Raw genomic sequence first — 18,379 nt, forward strand, 5'->3', positions numbered from 1 at the left:
ACAAAGGCAAACAACTTTTGCTGTAAGTTGATGCTTTTGCACAGCTCAGCAGTTTTAATTCATTTGCACTAGACAAATAAAAAACATCTCAGCTAATGCATTCAGTTAGCCACATGTACTAAGAGATAAACTGATCGGAATATTGCTAACCGGTAGATGACCAGGATGTTAATATTGTTAAGAATGGGCTGTGAGAAGTTTGGGGGGTGGGGGTGGGGAAGCAGACATTAGCAGAGTTTGGTTTATTGTTTATATTGTTTTCAGCTTTACTTAACAGAGCTGGGAACAAGCATTACTGTCAAGTGCTCCTCCTTATCCCTTCCCCCTCCCCCCTGTGCTCAATCATGACTTAGCTTAGATTCTTACTTGTGTTAATGTCCCTTGTAGGAGTTTAATTGGAGAGTTTCAACTTCGTGCCAGTTTACAAGCTAGCCAGGGTTCTTAACATTTTTTCACCCCAGCCTGCCTGTTTTCCACAGAGAAGTGGAAGATAAGCTTAATTAGGAGACAGGTGGTCCAAGAATCGCCCGGTGAATTGCATTGCTGAACAAAGATTAGAACCAAGGTTCCTCCTGTGTATACTATAACTCATATTTCTAATTACTGTAACAAAGGAGCTGCTATTGCCAACTAATGGGATACAGTACTGAGGACTTTTACCTGAGCTTCGACCTGGTAAACAAATTAAATTGCGTTTGGTTTATTTATCTGATTTATGTCCCACCTTGTCAGGAGTTCAAGGTGGGCCCAGAGTGTTCTCTTTTCCTCATTATTCTATCGCACAAAAAGGGTGCAATCCAAATACGTCATTCATTTGAATAAACTTGCACATGGGTGCATGCGATGATTCAAAGTCTCCCTTCCTTGGCACCCACCAACTTCCTAGGGAAATTGCTTTACCAAAAATAAAAAGCTGACGTACCGAAAACAAAATGTCAACCTCCATCATGGCTTTTTATTTATAAAAATGCCTTTGTAATCCCAATGGGCCCCAGAAAATTTCCTTGGAAATAAGCATTGTGAAGGAAGCCTCCAGTGATTTGAGGCAGGTATGCACATCCCTGCTTGAAAAGCATAAGTGTTGCATAGAACTAGGAGCCACCTGGATGGATACTTCTGTGAGGAGGTAACAAGATGTTTGTTAAATTAGGGATTTACACAGCAGACATTTTATGAGCAGAAAACTCTACCCACAAGCAGTTACTTTGGAAGAATGCCTGCCATATTCCTGAAATTCCAGTTATAATCACCATCCACCAAAATTTGAAGCCTTCTGTGCTTAGGTGTGATTTTGTTTACCATGGTTTATTGAACTGCCTTAATTCACACAACGTATTGACAATCATGATTTCCCCAAGGCATTAGGGACTTGGATGATACAACCATGCTAAGTGAAAACCAATGACATTGTGGCTTAGCTCATTTAGAACCAGATTGACAGTTTCAACATGCAAATTAAATAAGTTGTTAGGTACCATTCTACATGGACAATAACAACAAATTGACAATTTTCCTTTGGAAAAAAGTGGGAAATGCCTCTCGAGATATTAACCATTTATAGTTTTTAGTATCTTCCATACATTTAAAATAATAGATCCATTTAAATTCAGGGCAACTTTTATTAATTGTATAAGACAAATCTATGCATATGTCTTAGATTTGTATTTCTATGAGTACATAAAAACACCAATATGGACAGTATGCATGGATTTCTCTTGTCCAATCAATTACAGTGTAGAAGTTTTTATTAAACTGATTATGTGCCATCAAGATAGTGCCGGCTTTTCACAATCACATAGATTTTCTCCAATAATTATAGTACATTTATTATTATTTGGACAGAGTAAAAACAAAGTCACCTGTACTGCTATTAATACAATAAACATATTTATACATCGACTGAGCCACAGTCTGCTAAACTATGGTTTACTGAACAAACAACTGGATTCATATACTATATGATGTAATGCCTGATTCAGACAACAAGTTAGAGTATAATATAGTTTGCATCATTGTGATCTAGTGCAATGCATGTACCCAGCCAATGATATGCAGGGAGTAAGGAATGTTCCTTTAATTGTATACTTCAACGTAACAAAGATCTCAGAAAACATTGATGGAGCATAGCCAATCAGCTGCACAAACATCTCCATTTTCGCCAAGACTTGTGATGAAAACAATATTTGGAAGACGCACAAATCACTCAGTCTGATTGTACCAACCCCACTACCCAACCATTTCTCACTTTTTCAATTTTATTCTTCCATCAGAAGGAATTTATTACTGTGAGGGATAATACAGGAACAATAAATTCTGAAGACTGTATTAGTCCTTTAGTGTCCTTTGTTAAAAGTTCATCAGATGCAAAATTTTAGTACTGTCTAAAAGCATTTTAGCAATAACTATATAATGAAGGAAGAAGGCTGAGATGAGAAAAATACAGTAACATTTTCACACACACAATTATGTTAGGAAGAAATTTATATAGGAGACAATATCTATACAGGTGAAAGCTTTGAAAGGGGAATACACAATCTAAACAAAAGAACTTTGTCACAGTATTTGTTCTGAATTTTTCCAAGCTTGAATCTTCAGGGTCAACAGGGCAGAGTTGAAATAATAGGGGAAAAAAGCAACAGAAATGCAGCAATACAAACATTATAGTTATTAAAATATGAACACACGTCAGTTTAGTCTCCAACTGAAATCAGTGGGATTTATAAGTGCTTATAATACTGGATGAAATATAGCTATGTATGGATAAATTTTTATACATCCTTCCCTATCTTAGCCCATATAAAGTGATTATAGAAACTGTGGTCCATCTGGAAGGCACCAGATTGGTGAAGGCCGATTTTAAGATATTAAATGAATCACAGTATGATTTCAAAAACCTGCAAATCATGAATCTGCTGTTTTGGCACTTGGATCTATGACACAACAAATACCATTTGTCTTTCTGGGATGGAAGTGCAGAAGGCACTGCAGTGTTCAGAGTTATTTAGCCATTATCTATTTTTGTATTTTATTGCAGCGTAAAGATTACTAACATTACTTGTATTTTATTACTAGCACAAGGATTACTAGCATTCACAAAGACTCAATTCCTACATCCATATTTACTTACAGGAAGCCCTATATTCTAGCTGGATATCAAATTATCACTTAGAGCTGATCAAAAGAACATCTCCTCCACTCATTTTCTGATTTTAATGAACATGATTACCTACTACATTTGTTCCCGAGTATCAGACACTGTTTTATTCAAAGCTGTTTTTCTTATGCATTACCGCAAACTCTTTTCCTCTCAAGAAGTGAGGTCTTAATAAATTTTTTTTTAAAAAACCACACATTTGTTTGGGAAACATTTTGGGAAAAGGCAAAAATAGCAAGCACCACATACAGGAAAGGCACAATGGGAATGCAACATTACCAAAGAGTATTCACACAACATGCAGTCAATTTGACACAAAAACAGGTATTTTTATTGCCTGCCTGTGCCTTATTTTATATCCCAGAACCACAAGAAGAGATATAGGGAAATGCGAGTGTACATTTACTGCCATAAACAAAATAAAACAAACTTAGCAAAGCTAATACATGTATGTCTATATATACATAATTTCTCCTATATTTGTGTGTACATGTATCTGAATGAAGCAGCAGAGAAGCAGAGGGGTGTGTGTGTGTGTGTGTGTGTATGTATGTATGTATTTTGGTTATTCGGAGAAAACCCGAATAACCAAAGACCTTTATATATATATATATATGTATATATGTATATATATATATAGGCATATATGTGTGTATAAGTATATAGATACAAAATTACATACACACACACACACTGTACATGTATGTACATGTGTACGTGTATGTGCATCCATTTATAGATTTTTGAGGAAATCCTTACAAAAGCCTCCCAAAGTACAAAACAACCCGAAAACAATAACAGATTATTGTTATTATTATTATTATTGTTATTTAGAGAAGAAGATTTCTGCCCAGCTTCCCTCTCAAAGGCCTTCTTGTGAGGAGGTGTGGCCGGAGCGAAGCAAAACAGCCCCGGCCGCCTTCCCTCACCCTTTCCTCGGCCGGGTATCCCCGCACACCCCCCACCCCGGGGTAACCGAACTATATACAACCCGTCATCCTCGGCCAAATGCCGCGGATGATGGATGTTGTCGTCCTGCGCTTCCGGAAGACGGGCACCGGCCGGGGAAGGCAGGCGGAGCAGCCTCCCCCGGCATTTCGCGGAGAGAGAGCGAGAGCGAGAGAGGGCAGCAGACCCACCTGCCTCAGGACTTTCCGGCAGTTGCTACAGACCCGGCGCCCGTGCCCGCTGCTGTGGCCGTCGCCGGGGACCGTCGGAGGGCAAGACGTGGCGCCGCTGCTTCTGTTCATGGTGCAGCCGGCGAGCGGGGGCCAGAGGAGGGAAGCGGTGGAGGGCTCAGCGTCCGGCTGGCTTCGGAGCCCGACGGCGGCAGCAGCAGCAGCGGCGGCGGCGACTGCAGCCCCAGCAGAAGCGCCTCCGGCCGCCGCCCCCTCCCCCCGCCCCTTCCAGCAGCGCCGCTTGGCTTCCCCAGCCCAGGAACAGCCACTTCCATCCCTCTCTCGCGCACACCCCTCCGCCGCGGCCAATCGCCGCGCTCCGACCACGCCCCCTCGCTCCCGCGACCGGCCAGTAGAAACGCCGCAAAAGCGCCAGCCAATCCAGGCACTTCTCTCTCGGTCCTCATCTCCGGGCAGTCTCCGAGTGATGGGGGGGGCGGGAACCCCCAGAAGTAAAGGGGGCGGGGCGAAGAGGGAGGCCGCGCGTCCAGCTGGAGGGTTTTTGGAGGCCGGGCTTCGTCGTCAACCAATCAGAGGCGCCTCTGTCAAGGGAACCGGGAAGAGAGAGAGAGCGCGCCGCGCGCGCCCGCGCACGAGGACGGTCACGCCCCCCTGTTGCAGCTCCCGGGGAAGGAAGAAGGCAGAAAAGCGCAGCTTTCCTTACCGAAACTGTCGAAATCCTAAAAGCAAAACTGCGGGAACGCATCGCCCTTAATTTAGCTGCTTCCAAAAAACGGGAGCACAAAATTATTAAAGTCTAGTCTCGTTTTTAAGAGGGTTTGTCTTGATTGCGCAATGCTTTGTTCCATTCTTCCACAGATCTGCCAGATATTCAAGACTCCAACTCCCATTATTCCCAATCAGTTCGGCCTTCCTAGCGTTGGTTAATGGGCATTGTAGTCAGATGCAACTAGAAGACACAAGGTTGTGAAAAGCTTGCTCTAGCTTTGGGGCATGTAATAATAACGTGCAAAATTCAAGAGACAGCCCTACTGCTTGGGTTCACAGTGGGCTAATCCATAGTAGGCTTTAATAAAAGAGCAAAGGAAGCTGCAAAAATGTGGTTTATAAACTAGAACATGATTTATATAAACTTGGACATGACTTATAAACTCCTGTTCTAAACTAAAAACAAACCATGTTACAGCTGAATAAAATACAGGTATACCTTGAGTTTGTCTCACTGAGGCAGCTACATTGGTAAGAGATACAGCCCTATGCTTGGGGTTCACAGTGTGCTAACACATAGTATGCTTTAATAAAACAGCAAAGGAAGCTACAAACCATGATTTATAAACTAGGACATGATTTATATAAACTTGAACATGTATACTGCACGAGTCAAAAAAAGAGCTGCGAAAATATTTACAGACCCCTCAAATCCTGGACATAAACTGTTTCAACTCCTACCCTCAAAACGACGCTATAAAGCATTGCACACCAGAACAACTAGACACAAGAACAGTTTTTTCCCGAACGCCATCACTCTGCTAAACAAATAATTCCCTCAACGCTCTCAAAGTATTTACTAAATCTGCATTACTATTAATCTTCTCATCGTACCCATCTCTTTCCAGTTATGACTGTATGACTATAACTTTGTTGCCTGTATCCTTACGATTTATATTGATATTGTTTCCTGATTGCTTATTTGTACCATATGACTATTATTAAGTGTTGTACCTTATGATTCTTGATGAACATATCTTTTCTTTTATATACACTGAGAGCATAGGCACCAAGACAAATTCCTTGTGTGTCCAATCACACTTGGCCAATAAAGAATTCTATTCTATTTATTCTATTCTATTCTATTCTATATATAAACTAATGTTCTAAACCCACGGTCACCAACTGGTGGTCCGTAAGAAAATTTTGGTGGTCCGCAGAAAAACTATTTGCATTTTTTTATATTGCACTAGATTAGGGGTCCTCAAACTACGCCCCCTGGGACAGATTTATTTATTTATATTTATTTATTTTGTCGCACAGTATATATAAGCATAAGCATGAAATAATTATACAATATATAAGCATATATATGAGTATGAGTATATCATATATAATAAATAAGATATGTGCAAAGAACATTTGTGTTGTTGCAGAGTCTCCCCTTTCAGGGTCTTTTTGTGCGGGTCGGACGGGGGCAGAAATTTCCACTTGGGGTCTGCTTCAGCCTCCTGGTGTGGGGCTTTGGGCGAAGGCTGGAGGAAAGCACTTCTGATAATGAAGAGCTGGAGGGCCTCGTTCCAGTGGGACTGCTTCATGGCCTGGAACTGGCTGACCATCTCAGCCGGTTGAGTCTCCAGGCACTGGTACCTGGCCTTGCACTCCCGCAGATCTTTCCTCTGCTTAGAAAGCCTATGCTCATAGTCCTCAGTGAGGTGCTTCTGCTGAGCCTCTTTCTCGGCCAGATCCAATTTTAACTGAGGCAGCTGTTTTGCCAACTCCTTCTCGTGGTGACTGCTTAGCTCCCAAAAACTGCTTCCTGTTGGGGCCCTAAGGAGCCCAGGCAGGGAGGCAAGGACTGGCTGGGAGGGGAGGGGCGATTAGAGGCCGTCAAATCGCCACTTGACATGAGTGACATCGAGTTGGCCACACCCACCCAGTAACAATACCATCTTGCCAGGCCCACCCAGCTGGTCATTAGGCAGATCATATTAGTGGTCCGTGGGATTTAAAATTATGAATTTAGTGGTCCCTGAGGTCTGAAAGGTTGGTGAGCCCTGTTCTAAACTAAAAAAACAAACAAACACCCAACCCCACCATGTTATAGCTGAATAAAATCCATGCATACCTTAAATTTGTGTCATTGAGGCCAGCTAAATTGGTAAGAGATTGCTATCTTGGCGATAAGGCCCATTGAATGAACAAAATTCCACTTATAGGTCAATTGTGTGGATTTGCATGAGTTCGTTTTTAATTTTGTTCTTGCCTGTTGTGCTGAAGGGTTGGGCAAAAAATGAACCCAGGAAAGAAATACAGTAAGATATTTGTTACAGAAGTACATATCCAAGCCTCGCAAGGAGGATTATTGAAAGAGATTTTTTAAAAAAAACCTGGCTTTACTGAAGCCATTGAAATCCAGGAAGAATGCAAGTATATAGGATGATTCTACAACCTGTCTGCCTTTAAAATGTACAAGCATGTTTGCTCAAATAAAAGGAGCAAACTCAAAGGTAATAATGGGGGAATTCCCGGTGTCTCTTGAGAAAAACAAAAAGAGGAACCCTGTAATGCTAGAGAGGAGGCAGACAATGACATTGGCTCTTCTGATCACAAAGACTGGGCTCAACTGAGTATGTTTAACCCAATCACTGCCAATAGCAATGCTGGCTCACAAGGGGACACCAGGGAGAACAGTACAATAACAATAAACAAAATCAAGAGACTGAGAATCCAGTTGCCGTTGAACAAAGCTGAGATTCGCAAAAGCTGTGCCCCGAAGGCCTAATTTAAAGCCAAAACATATTGGGGTACAGAAGAATGAATTTATATCTCCTTGGCAGCACCGCCTGAGCATAAGCCCAGTGTGGGTGCTTTGGATGACACATCAAATAGCATTGGTATACATGACGCAATTCTTGTATTAATATCACAATGACATAAATCACATTTTTGTTGAAAGCTTTTCCCCCTAGCAATGAAACAGTAGCAGCTGGCCTGGGTAATGTTTTACAGTCTGCTCAATGCTTTCTGGACTGTACCACTTCAGAATATAGGTGGGATCTTACATGAGGAGGCTCAACAATTCAAACGATCCAGCTGCCATGGGACCATGCAAGAACTTGTAGATTCTGGCAATTTTCTCTACTCTTGTTTCTCTTTAAGATCCTATCATCGGCTCCGCAGTTGCAATGACTAATTAAAGTATAAAGTCAGCTAAAATGAACACGCAGCTGAATACACATCTTCTGTGCTAAATTTCTTTTTTTTGTTTTCCCCTTAGGTTCTTTCTGTATAGGTATTTTTCCCAAATGCTCAAAAGGCATAAATGATATGTATAACTTTTGGTAGGACTTGGGATAGATAAGATGCGGGGTGTGTGTGTGTAAATTTTCCATGAGTAGATTATAATAAGTTTGTTAACAGAGAGTTTTGAAACTTTAATCTTGTTTTGCTTTCTCTTCTTCTTTCTGTTAACTGCTTTGTTTCTAATATAACTTATAGAAGACAGGTCAATAATTTGCAAATAGATTTAGTAGTTTGAAAATTTTGGGAATGCTTGTTTCCCGGGATGGGACACTAAAGTTGTAGTAATGCATTAATCAGTATTCAACCAGAGGGGATTGTATGTGTTAATGTGGTGGTGTTCTTGTTTTTTGATATACCTTTTTAAATGCTTTGATTGTTTTTTGTTTTTGTCTTTTTTGTTTTCTGCATTGAGTTTTGTATTTTAACCTTGTCTTGAATAAAATAAAAATATAGATAAACTGGCATAAACACAGTGTCCTCTGTAATTATCACTCTGTCAAGAACCACAATAATACCTATGGTGGTACTTGTAGTGTGTTTAAAGTCATGGCTCGGTTGATATTTTATGTACTTTCCCTAAGCCCTATTAAAGCACTGTAAGTGAAGTGGTTCTCGTTTTCGGTCTGACAACCAGCTACATATTTATACACTGTGTGCAGGAATTACAGACTCAGAAAAATAGCGTGTGGTTATTCACAGCTCTGCAGCTGCACAGGTGACCGTGAAAAGCAGCTTCAAAAAAAAAAGAAGAAGAAAGTGACCCATTATTTCCTGCTTGCAAATCCTTTCTCCCCTGCCTAAGACTAAATCAAAAGGGCAGGAAATACTGCAAAAAAAAAAAAAGTTATATAATGGAAGCTGGCAATTTGCATCTCTCTAAATCCAGCTTTGTGGCCACTGCTATAGCTCCCTCCAAATCAGGGGTGAAATGCTCCCGGATCGGACCGGATTGCGTGATCCGGTAGTGATGGCGGCTGCTGGTTCGGAGGACCGGTAGCAAAAATCCCTGGCCCCGCCCCCCCGTCTCTGCTGAGCCGCACCATCTGCAGAGGTTTTTGGTTTTTTTTACTTTTAAAACCCGGTTTTGCTTCAGCCGAAACAGGCCTTTAAAAGTAAAAAAAAAAGCCTTTGAGGATCCCGCCGCTCAGCTGAGATCGGCAGAGACTTTAAACTTAAAAAAAAAAATTAAAGTCTCCTCTGGCGATCTCACCTGAGTTCCTCATCAGCAGAACCTTACTTGTACTCTTACTTGTAGAAAACATGTTTTCTACAAGTAAGAGTAGAGATTCTAAGGCATTTACCTGATTACTGATGAACGCATGGCTCTTTTTCCAGCCGGAAAGCAGTTTCAGTTTCAGCCAGACAGAATCAATCGCTCAGCTAATCTACTTCTTTGGTGATCAACTGGCTGGCTTTGCTGGCTGAGGAACTCTGGGATTTGAAGTCCACAATAAAATAAAATAAAATAATAAAATAAAATTTTTGTGCAGCTTTCTGAGATTTGATGTGTTTCTGTAGTGTTTCACTCTAACTACACAAACACACAAAATATCAGAAAGCTGTATGTGGCATATTGTGTGTGTGTGTGTGTGTTAGTTGTGTGTGTGTAAAGTGTGAAAGTTGTTTTTTGAGCTTTTTGTGGCTGTGTGAAGTGTGAAGTGCAGCTGCTTTTACATTGTGTGTGAGTCAGTTGTGTTGTGTTGTGTGTGTAAAGTGTGAAAGTTGGTTTTTGAGCTTTTTGTGGCTATGTGAAGTGTGAAGTACAGCTGCTTTTACATTGTGTGTGAGTCAGTTGTATTGTGTTGTGTGTGTATAAAGTGTGAAAGTTGGTTTTTGGTACCTCTTATTGTTTTTTTATACTTTATTATTTTTATTATTTATTGTTATTGGCCACGCCCACCAAGCCATCTGACCACCAAGCCACACCCACCAATTAAGCCACGCCCACAGAACCGGTAGGGAAAATGTTTAGGTTTCACCCCTGCTCCAAATGTATCATTATATATCTCTTTACGTTTCCTTTCTTGCATTTTCTTCCATTAAATTTCTTGCTCAGAGGCAGAAAAGATGTAAAAACTGTTTTATAAATCATACAGGCTTGATATACAAGTAGTCCTTGACTTACGACCACATTTGAGCCCAACATGCTGCTAAGTGAGACATTTGTTAAGGGAGTTTTGCCCCATTTTACAAGTTGTTAAGTGAATCACTGCAGTTTTTAAAGTAGTAACACAGTTGTTAACTGAATCTGGCCTCCCCATTGTCTATGCTAGTCCGAAGGTCACAAAAGGTGACCACATGTCCCCAGGAAACTGCAACCGCCATAAATATGAGTCAATTGTCAAGCATCCAAATGTAAATCATGTAAACCAATGGGGAATGTTGCAATGGTCGTATGTGTGAAAAATGGTCATAAGTCACTTTTTTTCAGTCATGTTGCAACTTTGAACAGTCACTAAATGAACCGTTGTAAATCGAAGACTGCCTGTAGATTGTTTCCTAAGCAATCAGGAACAATCTATATCAATATAAATCATAAGGATACAAGCAGCAAAGTTGCAGTCATACAGCCATAAGTGGAAGGAGATGGGTTGTGGGAATGATGAGAAGATTAATAGTAGTGCAGATTTAGTAAATAGTTTGACAGTGTTGAGGGAATTATTTGTTTAGCAGAGTGATGGCATTTGGAAAGAAACTGTCCTTGTGTCTAGTTGTTCTGGTGTGCAGTGCTCTGTAGCGTCGTTTTGATGGTAGGAGTTGAAACAGTTTATGTCCAGGATGCAAGGGGTCTGTAAATATTTTCCCAGCCCTCTTTTTGACTGGTGCAGTATACAGGTCCTCAGTGGAAGGCAGGTTGGTAGCCATTGTTTTTTCTGCAATTCTAATTATCCTCTGAAGTCTGTGTCTGTCCTGTTGGGTTGCAGAACCAAACCAGACAGTTATAAAGGTGCAGATGACAGACTCAATAATTCCTCTGTAGAATTGTATCAGCAGCTCCTTGCGCAGTTTGAGCTTTCTGAGTTGGCACAGAAAGAACATTCTTTGTTGTGCTTTTTTGATGACGTTTTTGATGTTAGTCCATTTTAGATCTTGCGATATGGTAGAACCTAGAAATCTGAAGGTCTGTACTGTTGATACTGTGTTGTCTAGTATTGTAAGAGGTGCTGAGTATGGAAAGGTTTCTCCTAAAGTCTACCACCAGTTTGGTACCACCAAACAAAATAGGTTTGTTTGGGACTAATTGTGTCTTGTAATGACTCAGTAAGCCTAGGTCACAACACCGGCTGGCAAAAGTTAACATCCCACTAGGATGGAAAATATTTAATTTGTGGAATATGGAAAGTCCAGCCTTATCGTAGAGCGAATTTATGAAATGACAAAAACCAGGGAGCAGGTTGGAGAAGATAACCATGCACTGCACAAATGAGCCCGATGTTACTTCTTCAGGAACAGCCATTGCCTTTGGCAAAAGAAGAAAAGAATTAATAACCACAGCTACAGCCTAGCTTGCTTGCACATGCAGAAACAAGATAACTGTGCTGGAAGGCAGCAGGAGATTAGATATTGGCTCTGCGGGGGAAGTTGAAAAAAAGTTGGAGAGTGTATGTGAGGTCTGTTTGCCTCAGGTTGTAGTGCTAGTGAAAATGCTGAGTCAAAGTACCTGATCTCTGTGCTAATGCAATGAGAAGATATAATTAGGACAGCGCTGATGGGGACTTGTTTTCTCAACCCTTGAAAAGCCACCTCAGAATACCTCCCGGACAGACTAATCATGCAGCAAAATATCAAGAGAAAGTTATGTGGGAAAGAAATATCCATCTGGTTCAGTTCCAAACCGGGAGAAAGGCACTGGAGACAAAATGGAGACTGATTGGGAAAGGAGGTCCATTTATTGATGAACAGAACCGCATGTTTGTGGTTCTGGTGCCGCTGACAAAATGGAGTTGAGACTATGTGTTGGGGGGGGGTGTTATAGCAACCAGTGGTGGGTTACTACTGGTTCACCCTGATACGGGTGAACCGGTAGCGGCGGCGGCGGGAGGCTCCGCCCACTCACCCGGACGTCATCAAATACGATCTGCGCATGTGCAGAAGTGGCGTGTGAGTGAACTGGTAGCAAAGGTAAGTGAAACCCACCCCTGGGTTATACCCTCTCTTGGGCTTTGCACTTGAGCTTCCTGGTCCTGTGCAAGAACATTTATTCTATTGTCAGATTCCCATGGGGCCACGTAGGGGTTATTTAGGGGTCATAGCTGGCTCTAGAGGCAAAGTACAAATCCTAGGTGTTTGTCTGAGCTAAGTTTGGTTGAAGTTTGGGCAGCTCTGAGAGAGTTGGACAATTCTAATGTGGCTTAATGGCTTTTTCCTGAAGGATAATCCCATCATCCTTGAGCTGAAGGTCTTTTGTTTTGTAGATAGGCTGGCCCAGTCTTTTTTAATGGGCACAAAATATCTGCTGGGGGCTATTAAGACTGAGTCTGCTTCCTGCCTCTAAAAAGCATGTTTCTCCATTTCTCCCTTTGGGAAATATAATATTCTGCCTTTTTTAATATTCCTCAAAATCTGTCTGTTTTGAGTTGTTGTTGAAATTCATCCCCAGATTTGGTAAGACCCTAAATTGTGTTTTGATTTGGGAAGAATCTGCAATCCTCAGTAAGCACTGTCTGGCTTCTAACAGAAATGGGCAGGCCCAACAGCGCTAATTCACAATCGCCCATTTACTTATTGATGGCAGAATAAAGAATAACAGAGTTTGAAGGGACCTTGGAGGTCTTCTAGTCCAACCCTCTGCTCAGGCAGGGAACGCTATATCATTTCAGACAAATGGTTGTCCAATTTCTTCTTAAAAACTTCCAGTGTTGGAGCATTCACAATTTCTGGAGGCAAGTTGTTCCACTGATTAGATGTTCTCACTGTCAGGAAATTTCTCTTTAGTTGTAGGTTGTTTCTCTCCCTGATTAGTTTCCATCTATTGTTTCTTGTCCTGCCTTCAGGTGCTTTGGAGAATAGGCTGACCCTATCTTCTTTTCAGCAGCCTCTTAGATATTGGAACACTGTTATCATGTCAACCTGCACAGCCTGCACTGGTGGTCTTGTCAATCTGCGCAGCCTGCACTGGTTGCAACAACTTGCACTGTTATCATGTCAACCTGCGCAGTCTGCACTGGTGGTCTTCCGGGTGCAATTCAAGGTGTTGGTTATCACCTTTAAAGTGCTCCATGGCACAGGACCGGGTTACTTACGGGACCACCTACTGCCACCTATAGCCTCCCATCGGCCTGTGCGCTCCCATGAGGGCCTCCTCAGGGTGCCGTCAGTCAAACAATGTCGACTGGTGGCCCCCAGGGGGAGGGCCTTCTCTGTGGGGGCACCTACCCTATGGAATGAGTTGCCTCCAGGGTTGCGTCAACTCCCCGACCTCATCTTTTAAACGCGAGCTCAAGACCTTTTTATTCCACCGTGCGGGGCTAGCCTGATGAAAATTTTAAGTGGGGTTTTATGATGGTTTTATCTTAGTTTTAATTCTATTAGGCCATTTTATAATCAGTTTTTAATATGTTTTTAATTTTGTCTATGTTTATGTTGTTTTATTTGGCTGTAAACCGCCCTGAGTCCTTCGGGAGACGGCGGTATAAAAATCGAATAAATAAATAAATAAATAAATAAACCTTTTCCATTCCCCAGGAAAGTGTTTCCCAACCTTTATCACCTGAAGGTGTATTGCCTTCAACTCTCAGAATTCCCTAGCCAGCCTGTGGGGAGTTGAAGTTTACACATCTTAAAGGTTGCTAAGGTTGTGGAACATTGTCTTGGAGGTGAATCAAGGTAGAAAAAAACTACATAGTCTTATTGAGCAAATCTAGATTATAACTTGAATGGATAGAAGCAAAGGGCTCCATGCATAAGATCCTACTTACAGGCTGGTATGGATTTTGGTAAGATGATTGTATTTCTGCTACATTCGACTTGCAATACTGGTGGATGAGCTCCCAAGAAGGACATAGGATGTTCAATGTAGAAGCACAAGCCAAAAGTGCCAAAGGTGTTTTTTCCAAAGACAACTTGGGTTTGTCTTTATTTTATTTATTTATTTTATTTATTTGTCAATCATATATAAGATAACAGGTAAAAGTATAAACATAATTCGGATACATGAAAAGAGTATGTAAAAAGGAATATTAGGACAGGGAGGGTAGGCACGCAGGTGCACTTATGCATGCCCCTTACAGACGTCTTAGGAATGGGTCAACAGTAGACAGTCTAAGGGTAAAGTTATGGGTGTTTGGGGAAGAAACTACAGAGTCAGGTAGTGCATTCCAGGCATTGACCACTCCGTTACTGAAGTCATATTTTCTGCAATCAAGTCTGGAGGAGTTTATCTTGAGTTTGTATATATTATTTGCTCATGCATTGTTGTGGTTGAAGCTGAAGTAGTCATTGACAGGTAGGACATGGTGGTAGATAATTTTTTGTACTGTGCTTAGGTCAGATTGAAGCCTGTGTAGTTCTAAGTTGTCTAAGCCCAAAATTTGGACTCCGTCCTTGGGTTTTCCTCGAAAATGTTTTGCTTCTCAATCGAGAAGCTTCTTCGGTTCTTGGATGAGAAGCAAAACATTTTCAAGGAGGAAGTAAAGAACATGAATGTCGGCTGGCGGCCCCCAGGGGAAGGGCCTTCTCTGTAGGAGCACCTACCCTCTGGAACGAACTTCCCCCTGGTTTGCGTCAACTACCTGACCTTCGGACCTTTCGCTGTGAACTGAAAACGTATTTGTTCATCCAAGCAGGACTGGCTTAATTCTTAATTTTTAACTTTTAATTTTTAAATTTTGAAATCTGAATTTTGGTGATTTTAAATTGGGGTACTGTGTTTTATTGGGGTCAATTGGACGGTTTTACATTTAAATTTTTAATTTAAAATTTTTAAATTTTTCGGCCGTATATAATATGTTATTTTAATTTGTTGTTTTAATATTGTAGATTGTATATTTTAATTTGGCTGTACACCGCCCTGAATCCTTCGGGAGAAGGGCGGTATAAAAGTCTAAATAATAAATAAATAAATAAATAAATAAATAAATAAATAAATAAATAAATAAATAAATAAATAAATGGGCCATTAAGACCTGGGCCAGTCTATTCTACTTAACAAAAGATCTACCTCCTTCAGGCAGAGCCATAGTAGGAATTGCCCAAAGCCCTTTCGGTACATCATCACCCAGCAAGAGTCAACCAAGCCTGGGACTGACTCAAAAGACAACCTATGAAGTTACCCCTGCACGGCCCCATGGGAGTCTGACAACCAATCAGAACACAAGCTCAAATTCAAAGCCCAACAGAAGGCATAAAACCCAGGCACTCTCAGCATCTCTGCCCATTTTTGTTCAGGATCTCAAGCTATGTGATAGATAAAACTTTCCAAGCAACTTCCATGAATCCCAATGTCTTTCCCCCCACTTTGAACTGAACCCAGATGGACATTTCTTCCAACAACACAATATGGTTTTGACCATCACAGGCCGACCCAATTTACAATTTAAATTGATCTCTTCAAGATTCATTTTCGCCTGTTTGAGATTCCTGTTTGTCCTTAAAGCAAGCAGTAGGAAGCTTTTGAAATTCAAGTCTGCTCAGAAGCTGCTATCAGGTCTGATTTAAACAAAGGCTGTACCTTGGTTCCTGGATAGAATCAGTCACTTCTGTGGGAGGCAGCTGTTCACTATATTATTGGTTTTGAGCACCTGTCAACTTCTTCTCTGCCAAATTAATTGGGGTCTGAAAAGCTAAAACATTTTTCAGATTGATGTCTTGAATAGATTGTTCTGTGGCCATAGTCATAAACCCACCAACTTTCCTGTGTTTGGCTCTCTGGACTCTGCTGGTTTAGTTTAGACATTTCTCATTCCAGTCTGCGTTGAGTATAAAAATTCTTAATTTGGGGTAGAAATTAAGAGTCTCCATACATGGCACAGACAGGAATGGCTAAACCAAGCAGATCTGGACATCTGATAAAACTACCTGCCAAATGCAGCAGTTGTTATTGTGTGCTTGTGAATAGGTTTTATTCATGAGGAGGTTTACACAAATTCATTTATTATATTAGAGGGTTGCCGTATTGAATTATTGCAGGGTTGCTGAAATTTCATCTAGGGAAGAGTTGGAAAATGGTAACTTTAATGCTAATGCTTTGTTTTGATTGGATTCCAACCTCTTGCTAACAAATTAAAAATTGGGCCAGTAAGGATAATCTTGCTGATTTCCTTCCCTGAGTAATGTTGTTTTCAGCAAGAATGGAGAAGTTAAAACAAGTTAAAATGATGAAACTCTCCATGAGGCCCGGCTATGAAGAGACGGAGAAATGCTGACACAAGTATTTTAAAACTGCATCTGATTATTTAAATGAAATAGTGTAAGGACCAAAGATATTGCTTGGACAGACTTTCTTTCAAACATAGGGAAATGGTTACTAGTTTTTGCAATTGTCCTGCACTCCAGTCTCTATCCCCCAAATTTCCTTGAACTGGTAAGGCAGGGGTGTCAAATTCAAGGCCTGTGGGCTGGATCCAGCCCCTGGGGCCCTCCTGGTCTACCCAATGCGAAGAGGAAACATGCCAGCAGTTTGGGGAGTGGCGTCAAGTTGGTCACGCCCACCATGTTGGCCACACCCACTCAGTCAGCCACACACACCCCGGCCCCCCAAGGTCAACCACAGCCCTGATGTGGCCCTCAATGAAATTGAGTTAGACACCCCTGCGGCAGGGGTAAAATGCTCTCAGTTTGGACCGGATCGCCCAATCTGGTAGCGATGGCGGCAGGTGGTTCGGAGAACCGGTAGCAAAAATCCCTGACAGCCCCCCCCCCCATGCCCAGCTGAGCCGCGCTATCATCAGAGGTTGTTTTTTTTTACTTTTAAAAGCATTTTTTCTTCGGCTGAAAAAATGCTTTTAAAAGTAAAAAAAAAAAGCCTCTGATGATCACGAGGCTCAGCTGGGATCGTCAGAGCCTTTTAAACACATTTTTTCTACAACCTCTTCAGATGAAGAGGTTGTACAAAAAATGCTTTTAAAAGTAAAAAAAAAAAAAGTTGGTCATGCCCACCCAGTCACATTACCCCCCACCACCAAGCCACGCCCACAGAATCGGTAGTAACAAATTTTACATTTCACCATTGCCCTGAGGTAAGGAAATACAAAAGCCCACCTTTTAAAAAACTTAAAAATTCTCCACCTCTTTCCTGCTCCTTTAGACAGAGCAACAAACAAAAGCATAGTTTACACTGTTTATTTTCCAATATAAGAGCAGAGGATGAAAAATGAGAATACAGGTAGTCCTTGACTTATACTTATTTGTTTAGCCTCTGCTTGAATTTACAGCGGCGCTGGAAAAAAATGACTTACATCTGGTCACATGACCTCACAGTCACATGATCAAAATCTGGTCGCTTGGCAAGGGGCATGTATGTATAATGGTTGCGGTGTTCAGGGGTCATGTGATCGATATTTGTGATCTTCCTAGCCAACTTCCAACAAAGTCAGTGGAGGAAGTTGGATTTCCTTAATAACTTAATATCAGCTGTGGTATAATTGGGGGTAACTGCCTTAATAACTGCCTCACTTAGCGATGGCAATTCTGGCCTCAATTCTGGTTATAAGTCGAGGACTACCCATAATGAAATAGAATACAGGTAGTCCTTGACTTACAGCAAGGTTATTTAGTGACCGTTCAAAGTATTCAACGGCGCTGAATAAAAGTGACTTATGACCATTTTCCACAGTTACAACTTTTGCAGCAAGATCATGTGATCAAAATTCAGATGCTTGGCAACTGACTCATATTTATGACGGTTGCAGCATGTGATCATCTTCTGACAAACAAAGTCAACGGGGAAGCCAGATTCACTTAACAACTGAACAACGTCAATGATTCACTTAACAAATGTGGCAAAAAAATTCATAAAATGGGGCATTTTACAAATGTTTCACTTAACAACAGAAATGTTGGGCTCAGTTGTTGAAAATCGAGGACTGTCTGTCTTCACAAATCAAGTCATATTGATAAATGTTTATCTTTGTAT

General features: G+C 41.3%; 1 protein-coding gene across 1 annotated transcript in view; it reads right to left on the minus strand.

Moving 5' to 3' along the window:
• The window catches only part of SESN3 (sestrin 3), a 90,661-nt gene extending 86,070 nt beyond the window's left edge, over nt 1-4,591 (minus strand). Inside the window, exon 1 of the mRNA XM_058186047.1 lies at nt 4,294-4,591. Within this exon, the coding sequence (XP_058042030.1) occupies nt 4,294-4,404 (111 nt within the window). The 5' untranslated portion in view covers nt 4,405-4,591. The remainder of the gene's footprint in view (nt 1-4,293) is intronic.
• Between the last annotated feature and the right edge of the window lie 13,788 nt (nt 4,592-18,379).

The sequence above is a fragment of the Ahaetulla prasina genome, chromosome 5, assembly GCF_028640845.1.
Source record: "Ahaetulla prasina isolate Xishuangbanna chromosome 5, ASM2864084v1, whole genome shotgun sequence".
Taxonomy (NCBI): Eukaryota; Metazoa; Chordata; class Lepidosauria; order Squamata; family Colubridae; genus Ahaetulla; species Ahaetulla prasina.